We start from the raw sequence: 12,220 nt of genomic DNA, 5'->3' as shown, positions 1-12,220 counted from the left end.
GGAAATCTTCCATTTTGGTTTCAAACTGGCGGCACGGTGAACGACTGGTTAGCACATCTGCCTCACAGTTCTGAGGACCGGGGTTCAAATCCCGGCCCCGCCTGTGTGGAGTTTGCATGTTCTCCCCGTGCCTGCGTGGGTTTTCTCCGGGTACTCCGGTTTCCTCCCACATCCCACAAACATGGAGGGTAGGTTAATTGAAAATCTAAAACCTGTAGGTGTGAATGTGAGTGCGAATGGTTGTTTGTTTCTATGTGCCCTGCGATTGGCTGGCGACCAGTTCAGGGTGTACACCTCCTCTTGCCCGAAGATAGCTGGGATAGGCTCCAGCACGCCCGCAACCCTAGTGAGAAAAAGCGTAACGGAAGATGAATGAATGGTTTCAAGCTGCCGTTCTGAGCAAATTCCACAGCTCTTACTTGGACAAGCTCCTTCTAGGGAATGTGTTTAAATGAGTCGCAATCGGAAGCAGGTATCATAGACTTTTATCCATCCATTTTCTTTACTGCTTATCCTCACTAGGCTTGTGAGCTGCGGGAGCCTATCTCAGCTATCTTCGGGCGGAGGCGGGGAACACCCTGAACTGGTCGCCAGTCAATCGCAGGGCTAGACTTTTATCATAGACTTTAAATTGTTGCAAAGCAAGATCCTCTTAATACTGTACTTTGTTTGTCTTTTTCCCAGAGTCTTGTATGACTTTGCTGACAATTGGCTTTTTTGCGGCCTCATTCTGACAGCAAAGCTTTTACTAAAACCTGAAAAGGATAATTAGATTGAATAAGGGACAAAAAAAAAAAAAAAAACGTCAGCGAAATAACAGGCGGCTGTGTCAGTGCCCAAAGATGATTTTTAATGAAGCGACATCGGCGATCTCCGCCAGGGATCTTTCGCCCGAGCTTCAAAAGTTAATGACAGCACAAATGGAAAGTATTATCAGTGCGGCGCACATGTGATTGCGAGCCATATAATGGCCACCGCCATTGAATAGATGAGGACAAAAGGCGGGCGGCCCCAATATCAGCGGGACACATCGGCGCTTTTCTCCGTCGTTGTTTGTGCAGGATTTAGCCAGGTCAAGCGATCATCTGTGATATATTGTGTGCTTGGACAATGCGCGTTCATCAAAGCCCTTATCAAGTCCACATAATTGCGGGATTCGTAAGCAAGAGCCTATCTGTCGACTGGCTGTCCTTAATGCAACGCGGTCGCATGGTTATGAAATCATATTGATGATAACAGTAAAAATAAAGACATACCCCGCCCCCTAATGAAGCAGAATGACTGGAGCACTGTCATCCAATTATCTCCAAACACATTCCAGCTTCTTGGATCTTTAAAAGTCCTCTTATGTTTCTTTGGTACCACATAAATGTCTTGTCTTTTCTCTTTTGTTTTTAACTTGATGAGACCCACGACATAACACGACTGTTTAAATATTTTGTCTGGAGTTTTCGACTTTAAAACGTGTTATTGTGACCCATGAAGGCTTTGCTTTTCTGGACGACTTTCTAATACTGTATGTTTCTGTCTAAAAAAAACGATGGGATTTCATGAATTACATTAATAACAGATGAGACGGAAATCGGCGGCATTGTAAACAAGCCAGGAAAAAGAGAAAAAGAAAGGCAGAGGACAGGAATATTTATGTGCATAATTAGCCAGAACACTCGGTCCAAACTTTAGCCAGAGCGGGGCCGGCCTTGTGCTCGCCACCGCCACGGTCTCACAGTACCTGCAGTCGCAAAAAGATCGGACCTGATAGTGTGCAGATTAGCATTCCGTGCTAGTGGCGCATATGCAGATGGATCGCTCACGTACGGCAGATGTTTTAATGAATGTTAATGAAAAATAAAAACGGTAAACGATGATTATGGAGTGTTTGACACATAGAAATGAAAAGCTGCGGATGAATAAATCAATAAATAAACATTGCGGCCCACTTTATCACTCAACTAGGTGGGTGGGGGGGATCAGCTATGGAAATGAGTGTTTGTCTATCCTCCCATTTTTGAGTGATTAGGAATTAATTTGAATAATTAACCGTGATCAACTCCAGAGATGAGGAGCATGCCAATGACTGAAGTGCGTTTGTCTTATTTTTGGATTTGTTTGTTGCTTGTTGCCTGAGCTGGCCTACCTTCAAATCAGAGGCTTAATACACACATTATTTCATCACACACACACACACACACACACACGCACGCACGCACAAACACACACACACACAAACGGTGGGATCACAGAACTTTCCTCAGGCAGAACGAGGAGTTAAAGGTACTTTGGAATATTTGAGCTGATATAAAGGGAAAATAATGGCTTCTAATGTAATATTAATGGAATATTCAAGTTCTCCCTCTATACGCTTTTTGTCCTTCAGACCTGTCCTGGTGCATCACATGTACAGAAGATGGTGTACTTCATATCTCATATATGCATTGTTTCCAATGTGTGTGCATGCATGTGTGTATGTATAGTATGGATAGACAGATGTTAACATTGTGTGTGGCAGATACTGTAGCAGTTTACATTGTTTATGTGAATTGAAAAAAAAAAAACATCAAAAAGATCTTTGAAGACATGAAAATGCGGTTAGAAAAGCAATCAAAGTCAAGATGTGTTTCTGTGAATAGACAGACATGTTTACCTTGTATGTGAATTCACAGACATGGACTTACAATGTGTGTGTTTATGGGACTGTACAGCCATACTGTATGTTTACATTGTCCGTATGTGAAAGGACAAATCAATGTGTGTATTTGAATGGACAGACATACACTATGTTTACATTGTTTCATGTGGAAAGACAGATGCTGGCATTTGTGCATATGTATATATTAATTCATCTTCCGTACTGCTTATCCTCACTAAGGTCGCGGGCGTGCTGGAGAACCACCCAATAGAAAGGCACATAGAAACAAACAACCATTTGCACTCACATTCCCACCTACGGGCAATTGCGAGTTTTCAATTAACCTACCATGCATGTTTTTGGGATATGGGAGGAAACTGGAGCACCCGGAGAAAACCCACCAAGGCACGGGGAGAACATGCAAACTCTGCACAGACGAGGCCGGATTTGAACCCGGGTCCTCAGAACTGTGAGGCAGACGTGCTAACCAGTTGGTCACTGTGCCGCCTCCATAATATATATCCAACAAATGTTGGATGTTGTTGTGTTAGCTGACAGATGCACAATTTGTATGATTGATCAAGAAAATGTAACTCATGTGTTTTGTGGTCGTCCCTTTAGTATCAGGTTCTGGGAGGTTGTGGAGAACTCCATTCTTCAAAAGACCGGTCATACTATTAAAATTGAAAGTAAAAATATTGTCACTTTTTTATACACAAAGATATAGAAATTTACAATATTACTTGTCTGTTTATTCTGCTAGGGAAATGTCATATTCACAAAGCAATTTTTAAAGTTTAATTCATATCTTGAGGTATTTTTGATTGCAATTGATTGTTATTTTGAGTCTCTTAAATTTATAAAAATAAGAAAGATTAAAAGATTTTGACATATACTCTAAATTCTTTATTTGAAGTCTGTCAACATATATAAGTTTATTTAAATTTTGTTATGTTTTCTTTATGAAGATGTAACTGAACTGCAATGTATTGTTTGTACAGTATATGTATTTTTTGTTTTTCATAGATTGTTATAATGACAAAGAAACATGTCAACTTGAATGACGTGTCATTAAAACAAACAAAAAAAGGTTATCATCATTTGTATTGACAGACAGGTTTACATAATGTGTGTATCTGAATGCATTCTACAACATATGCTTCATCCTAAAGAGACAAGTGCCATTTAATGGGACAATAACATGAGACTATGATGGGACAGAACGATTTGTCTCTCGGTGACTGCCCTGGTCAACGACTGTCAAGAAAGTTGCTTGCTTGCTCATCGTAAGCGTAACATTTATTGTTGTTATTACAACAAAGTGGCAGAATGACTCGCAGCTCGGCACATAATGAGATCTTGTCTCGAATATCATTTGCGGGCCAGGGTTTTGAGGTGGTTGAGGTTTTAGTAACTGATGATGATGCCTTAGCCAAAACATTGCCGGCATAAATTTTTTACCTCATCACTACCGCCTGTGACCAGAGCCCCCTGCCTCTGGTCAGATTTATATCGCCAGTTTCAGGACGGGACTTTCTTGGCTAAAACTTATGAAAGACTCGACTTGACATTAACTTGGTATTTAATAAGACTTGACTTGTTTTGACTTGAACTACATGACGTACCAAGTCTTGGCTATTTCCATAAAAAAAATCTGCATTTTCAACAAAGTGTGTGATTTGTGTTTATTATTTTTTTGTGTAGTGCGCCCACACCTGGCATCCCACCACTGTGCTATTAAGCCACCTCATGAAGCAAATATCATGGAGAGAGCTGCAAAGATGAATAGATTTGGATTCAAGGATTATGTTTTTGATAGAATGCGGAAAAAGAACTGTCAAGATGCAAAGTTTGCAACACAAAGACAAAAAAACAACAACTAGGACATTAATTTCATCTCTCACGAAAAAACCCACAAAGACAGACAGGCTATGTTAACTTCACAGTATAGCTAACATACTGTAGGTCTGTAGGTAAACTATTAATATTGGTTAGGAACCATTAAAAAAAACGATGCCATTGTGAATGTGTTCGAACAGCTAAAGTCACTTTTTTTGTTTAATTGGTCCTGTTCAGCTGCTTTGACATGCAAAATGGTGGAACAGTTTTATGTGCAACAGAGGAGTATGAAATACTCCCTCTGTGGTTGGTTGAATTGTGATATTTATTGGAAATGCAGTAAGTGGGACAGAACAAGGTTTGTGAGCGGACAGACAGATAAAAGAAAGCAGAACAATAAGAAAACAACAATAGCAGAATAGCACAGAGTACTGTATGACTACTACTGTATAACGTTACAGAGGAGTCAGGCTCGTATCTGTGGAGGAAAGGCAGTGCCACACCCTGTGAAAAAGTAACATAACAAGTAAGCACGTCTAGAGAGTTATATTAGTGAATAGGCACCGTCACACACACACGTTAGCCATTTGGTGTCAGACGTTGCTGTGCTGGCAGAATAGGGACGGGAGAACTCGGCCTCACCCAACCAAGAGGTGAGCGCAGAGGAGGGTGCCCATCCCGTGAAGACCCGATCGACAAGACACCACCCAGGGTGTCTCTGCTAACCCCACCGATGTGCCCTGACCAGCCCCCAGGAGGAAGACACCTATAGATATGAGTGCTTAGTGGCAAATGACTTGCTTATGACTTGTTTAACCTCTGTAATGACGACTCAACTTTCTAGAAATTTAGCTGGGACTTCACTTTCCTGAATTTTTACCAAAGAAACTTCCTAGATACTTGAAGGTTAAGACTTTGTGACTCGCATAAATATGATTTACTCCCACCTGTGCCTGTGACCCCCCAAAAGGAAATCTTGACATCCCAGTAGTGCTCCATCTCTCTGGACTGCCAGCGTCCAGAATAGAAAATACAAGCCTCAACGTGTTGTTGTTTTTTGGCCAGTTCTCATTTATCCACGGCGTGGGGCTTTAGGGCGTGTCATGCCAAAATAGCCTCGATATTATATTCATTTGATAATCCTGCGGGTCTCTGTTTCCTGAGTGGATTATCCAGTGATGCCGTCGTTGAGCCCCTTTTTATATTCCATGTTTATGCCGCAGTCAATAAAGTCCATTCCGCATACAGTATCCCAGATTATACACGACAGACAGCATCATTTGGACTCAATCCGAATACAAATGATGGGAGACTACAGAAAAAAAAGCAGCTGATATTTTTTTTTTGTATGCTAAGCAAAGAAAAAACTATACAGTATATATACCTGCAGGGAATTCTTCACCTCCATGCTTTACAAAAGTCAAGATCCTGAAATAATGCATGTCAACAAATTGTAATGTAAGCGTGAATGTTATAGGATTATATGAGCATTCTCACTACTGTATGTAGCATTAAACAGATATGATTTTAATTGGTCAAGAATTGTTTTCCCCTCACCCTCCAGCCATCATTGTGTGTTGGACAGACATATAGTATCTTTACATTATGTCTGTATGTGAATAGATGGGCACAGATTGCCACAGTTACCTTGAACAAGTAATCGGATTACTCCTTTAAAACGAAACTGTTACTTTCCTGATTATTGGATTTTAAAATAAGTTAGATTACAAGTCACTTTAGTAGTTACATTTAGCAGCTGAATAAGGCAAATTAACCAGGATACATACACACCTATGTTATCAGACACAACTTATAAGTGTAAACAATAACACAACATGAGCCCTACTTAGGATATAAATCGTGGCACTTGCTAAGCTAACGTAGCAGCAAACTTAGCATAGCATGCTAATATTGCACATAAAAGGTAGTTACGCCACAGTCTTAACTTTGCCAACTTTACAATTGTACACACATGAAATGGCGACATGAACTTCTCTTGGACACACACTCCGGGAGAAGATAACTATCTTCGGTAATACGTCAAATACTGCTCGCTACGTAACTTCAATAACTGCGTTACGCCTATATCTCATCGCTCTCCAACTGCTCTCTCTTCTCCAATCGCTCTACCGTGACGTCATTCAAGCTATGTTGGACCTAGGAAAATATCAACGGCGTTCGCCTGCTGAAAAAACATTAACGAGAGTCTTTTGTACACAGTAAATTACGTTAATCATTATTGTGTACTTGTTGTTTATGTTGTCCCATAGTATTAGAATATGTGTGTAACTTACATGTCCTGTCGGGTTGTGTCTGGGTTGCACGTGTATTTTATTTTATTTTACTCTTGACTGTAGGATGTGTTTAGTGTCGTGACGTCCTGGTCATTTTCATTGTGTTAGTAGAGCGACTTACCGACTGAGTGAGTTAAAATCTGCTTCTGCAGACTGAAATGCCTTGACTTTTCTTGAGCGATTCCTCCGCGCCACAATAATTGTTAATGCACAGTAACTTGAATAAGTAACTTTAATCTAATTATTGGTTTGGAAAAAGTTACACATTAGATTACGCATTACTGGAAAAAAATGGTCATATTAGAGTAACACGTTACTGGCATCACTGCATGTGAATGTTTACACTATTTACAATATGTATGTATGAACATGGACAGACAGATCTTTATGATACGTGTGTATGTAAATAAACACATTTCAGGTAAATGTAAATTTATAATGTGTGAATGTGAATAAACAGAAATTTACATTGCAAGTGAATGACAGATTGCTACTTATGCTGACTGTGTGTGAATAGATAAACATATGCTATATTTATAATATGAGGATTTGAAAGAAGAGACAGAGAGATAGAGGTACAGTATGCTGGCTGTGTGTGAATAGATAAACATATGCTATATTTATAATATGTGTATTTGAAAGAAGAGACAGAGAGATAGAGGTACAGTATTAGCAGTAAGTGTGTGTGTGAATGGACGGACAGATTTTTACATTATATTTTTATTTACATCGGTCATGATTTTTTTTCAACACCCTCCAGCCACAATCAAAATTGCCCTCCACGGGATGGACCGAGAGATGCGGGAGGAGTACCTGGTGGTCATCCAGGCCAAGGACATGGGCGGTCACATGGGTGGCTTGTCAGGGACCACCACTGTCACCATCATGCTCACCGACATCAACGACAACCCACCCAAGTTTTCGAAAAGTGAGCCCCCCAGAATAAAATAAATCGCCAGCTCCTAATTTGTGTTTAATACCTTCTGTGTGCTTTTGCATTTTGAAAGATTTGTATGAGTTTGTGATCCCCGAAAACCTGCCCGTTGGGCAGATGGGAGGCAAAGTAAAGGCCAACGACCGGGACTTCGGCGACAACGCCAAATCCACGTACAACATCATCGAGGGGGACGAGCAAAGCGTGTTTGAGATCATCACTGACCCGCAAACGCAAGAAGGGATTCTGCGACTCAAAAAGGTAAGCTTCGGCCAAATGTGCTTGCTGCCTAAAATGAGATGCAGCAGAAATGAGAAAATGTAAAAAAAAGAAGTCCATTAGAAGTTGAGTACATCCACAGTACGGAAAATTGTCTATTGTTCTTGATATGACACTTGCTTAAAAAATAATAATAATAATTTTACGCTTTTTCGCAGAAATGAAAAAGAACATAGATAAATTAACTTCTTGTATAAAAGGCCGGACGTGGGACACAAACTCCAAACCTCTGGACTGTCAGGCACTTGTGGTAACTAGTCAGCCACCTAAACTACAATAAACTCAACCATGGAAGTGGAGTTACATTCACAATGTCTAGTCCCTTGGGTAGCATTATCCTCTTCAATACGAAAGCGGCATCAAAACAATTAGTTTTCAGCATAAACGAGCTACAGTATAAATTATAAAGGAATGTTAAAAAAAAAAAAAAGCTGTTAAAGTATTTGCTTTGCAAAAACATGCATGGTAGGTTAATTGAAAATTATAAATTGTCCGTAGGTGTGAATGTGAGTGTGAATGGTTGGTTGTTTATATGTGCCCTGTAATTGGCTGGCGACAGTTCAGGGTGTACCCCGCATCTCGCCCAGAGTAAACTGGGAGAGGCTCCAGCTCGCCCGCGACCCTAGTGAGGATAAGCAGTATGGAAAATGGATAGATGGATGTTTGACATTTACAAAGACTGAGAACAATGTAGTACTGAATTGTTGAGATATATTGCTAAACTCTTTTTTTCCCATTTCAGTTGAGTTCAGATTTTTTGGGCATGACTAAAACAAAGCCCAGGTACGCACTTAAGCTTTCTGGCATGAGTCGGCCCCCTCCACTATATAAGTACTGAGCGACTTCATCCCATCATTGGCTAGCCGGCGCAATTGCAATTACACGACATCAGCAACGGCAGAAAAGGATCAGAAAGCAGTCAGTGGCCAAATGAAGATGCTTTACAACTCATGTTGAAAATGTTGTCTCCGGTTGCACAAAAACCTTGGAATTGCTGCAAATGTTGAATTATGAGACCTATGCGAGGGGCCACATTTGGTTCAGTAAACGGTGCCTTGTGTTTGTTTGCATGCGCAATGTGATGTCCTATTTTGTGCGTGAAGTCATGGACTCATTCAGTCCACAGTAGACAGCACTTTTTTTTTTTTAATGTGAACAACTACATAAAAACATAAAATTTTTACAAAGAATCTGAATTGGGCATCATGCCTTGCAGTGTCAACGTAGCCTAATGTGGGTTGAATGTGGTGGTAATCAGTAATGCCCCCTCAAAAAAGTAAAAAAAAACAATTAACCTCCAACACCACTTCAATCAATCAAACAAGAAATTGTCAGGGCATGTCTATCATAAAAAGACACAAAAAAAGTCAAAGAACTGAAAGTGCGAAATTGAACAGGAATTCAGCCATGTTGGTGTAAAGCAGCCATTAAGGCAAATTCCGGGCCATTTTCTTTATATTCAGGTATCCTTGGCAGATAGGTGACACTAAATTGTAAAGGTTTTATTTTATTTATTTATTTTTTGCCAAAGCTGTCTCATGTGGGTAGAGGATAGTGCCAACATTTAATAATGCTGAACATGAGCACCCCAAAACATTAACTCTATATTGCACCCTGGAAAGTTACATAAACATTTTGCCCCTGACACCAGCCGCTGTGCCTATCATAATGGGATGCACTGAAAAGGCTCAAGGAGCCATATCCAAATTTGAAGCTGGCCATTTTGGGTGAATTCCAGGGCTCAGTAATGCCCCCTTTAAAAAAAATTTAAATAGCCCCCAACAACAGTTTTGCCAGACGACATTAGCTTGGGTGGACATGTCTGTCATAAAACGATGCACAAAAGATCCATGCACAAAAGTGAACAGTAATTCCACCATTTCGTTTTTCATGCAGCCATTCAGGGCGGATTTCAGGGCTCAAACTTTAAACTCCTTCTAGGGATTTCATCAAAATGATCCCCAATAAGACGTGTGTATCCTAAACAGATGGGTGAAGCTTTTTCTTCTAGGCCATCTAATGTGGGAGGAACCTGGCGTTAAAAGTTTGACGATCATAACACGGATTCGCCATGAAAAAAAACGTTCATTGCTGCTTGCGGCTTAATTCCTTTTATATCTTGTGACGTAAATTCACATTATCCCAAGGATGTGTAATGAACACAAGTGTGAACAATGATGAGCACAACGTGTAGGAGGTGTGCATTGCGCATGAGCTCGGCAGTCCGCCGGGACGACGAAGTAGAACATCAGTCATAAGTGCCGACTGTTGAGAAAGCACGTCACCTGTATTTGTCTTTAACTTGAAACTTGACATCTTTTGGCTCGCTGGTGAAGCATCATGTGGCTTATTGTCCAAATTTATGTTTGTGGCCTCAGTAAATGTAAACAATTGCATGTTTGTATGGACTGTATAATATGAGAGCAGCCCACCGCTAGTCAGAAGAGCTTTTGTGTGTGCAGACAATGTGGAATTTTGAAAATGTAGCCCCCGATGCCAGTGGTAGGTGGTTTGGTTGGTGTGTCTACCTTAAGTAGACCTAGGAAAAAGTCTTAAGAACCTACAGTATGCCTAAAACACAGGAACACAGGAAGTCTGACATTTAGTTTTCAAGTGACTTACCAAGGTAACTTGAGTCGGAATTACTCTTCCCCAGCTCTTTGGAATGGAATGATCAGGCTTTCCCTCGTCTCAGGGTCAACTTCCTCCCAAGTTTTCATGTACCCTGCTTGCTGGATGGGGGTGGAGGCATTTTAGGGTCATTGTGGCCATTCCAGGGGCTCTTCAAAGACAAACTTGCCCGAGATATTTTAGCCAATTGCTACCAAATTGTACGACGTACTCAACGGATGGGCGGTGGTAAAATGCTTTAAATTGAGACCCCCTCAGTCAGTTTCTGTAATGGGTCTCAGGCGTGAAGCACCAAATTAGGTTTGGTTAGAAAACTCCATAAAATAGGAAACTCTACCAACCTCACAAGGTCTGAACTTGACCAACCGTCTTACGCTGTATAATGACCCTGTATTATAAACTACAATGATCTGACCGGCAGGATTAACTGCTTTTGTACCAACATGTTCATGGTCTCAGTCCACGTTGAAACATATCACGCTCCTCTGCAGTTTGACCACACTTGTCGGGCTGGTGTGAACGCCCTCGGGGAAAGAAGGGGATGACACTGATGTGATTAGAAGTTGGCTTCTCCGCAAGTGCAGCTCTGCTGGTCCGGGAAGGAACATTGTGACGGGCCAATAAGACTCCCCCTGACACATCACATCCACAGTCTTTAAAGTGCCTTCTGGCACTCGTTTAAAAAATAAAATAAAATAATAAAAAATAAGGCCCCGCCTGCATGGAGTTTGCATGTTCTCCCCGTGCCTGCGTGGGTCTTCTCCAGGCACTCAGGTTTCCTCCCACATCCCAAAAACATGCATGGTAGGTTAATTAACAACTCTAAATTGCCCGTAGGTGTGAATGTGAGTGCGGATGGTTGTTTGTTTGTATGTGCCTTGCGATTGGCTGGCAACCAGTTCAGGGTGTACCCCGCCTCCTGCCCGATGATAGCTGGGATAGGCTCCAGCACGCCCGCGACCCTAGTGAGGAGAAGTGGCTCAGAAAATGGATGGATGGAATAAAAAATAATTTAAAAAACTTTCTTCGGCAAGGTTAACATTTATTGATCATTTATACTATGGACACTAGACACAATGTTACTTCCTGTCTCTTAGGGGGTCTTAAACCTTAAAGAGTAAAATGCTAAGGCACAATTGGCTTACATATTCTTTACCCAGTAATCCAGCCATCAATTTTATATACCACTTGTCCAAAGGTGGGTAATAATGAGCTACATTTACTCCGTTCCAATTATTTAAGCAACGTTTTGGATCAATTGTACTTGTCAGAGTAGTTTTAAAGCAACAGTTTACTTACTTACTTACTAGAATATTTTTGTAAAAATAAAATAAATAATCTTCTTTTACTCATTCTGCTTGCTACTTGTATTTTTATCTACATGCATGTTATTTTTCCTTGCACATCTTTTATTTTTTTGTCAGAAAGACGATCATACTACTCAGTTTTACCAATCCAATGTAACTGCAAGTGAGCCTTGAATCCATTTTACCAATCAAACAGAGCCACACTGTCATATGACCGCACACAGTCTCTGCTGCTGCGCAGCCCCATTCAGAAGCAAAGTTTTAAAAGTGACTCATTTACGTAAAATATTGAAGGAATCTATATTTA

At 40.8% G+C, this 12,220-nt stretch overlaps 1 protein-coding gene across 4 annotated transcripts in view; it reads left to right on the top strand.

Moving 5' to 3' along the window:
* cdh8 (cadherin 8) overlaps window positions 1-12,220 on the top strand; it is a 253,702-nt gene that overhangs the window by 201,953 nt on the left and 39,529 nt on the right. For all 4 annotated transcript variants that reach the window (XM_061765341.1, XM_061765342.1, XM_061765340.1 and 1 more), the window contains exons 5-6: window positions 7,523-7,690; window positions 7,770-7,957. In XM_061765341.1, the coding sequence (XP_061621325.1) occupies window positions 7,523-7,690; window positions 7,770-7,957 (356 nt within the window). The remainder of the gene's footprint in view (window positions 1-7,522; window positions 7,691-7,769; window positions 7,958-12,220) is intronic.

The sequence above is a fragment of the Phyllopteryx taeniolatus genome, chromosome 2 (assembly GCF_024500385.1).
Source record: "Phyllopteryx taeniolatus isolate TA_2022b chromosome 2, UOR_Ptae_1.2, whole genome shotgun sequence".
Lineage (NCBI taxonomy): Eukaryota > Metazoa > Chordata > Actinopteri > Syngnathiformes > Syngnathidae > Phyllopteryx > Phyllopteryx taeniolatus.
Note: the sequence above shows the minus strand (reverse complement) of the source record. Positions and strands in the feature narration are given on the sequence as shown.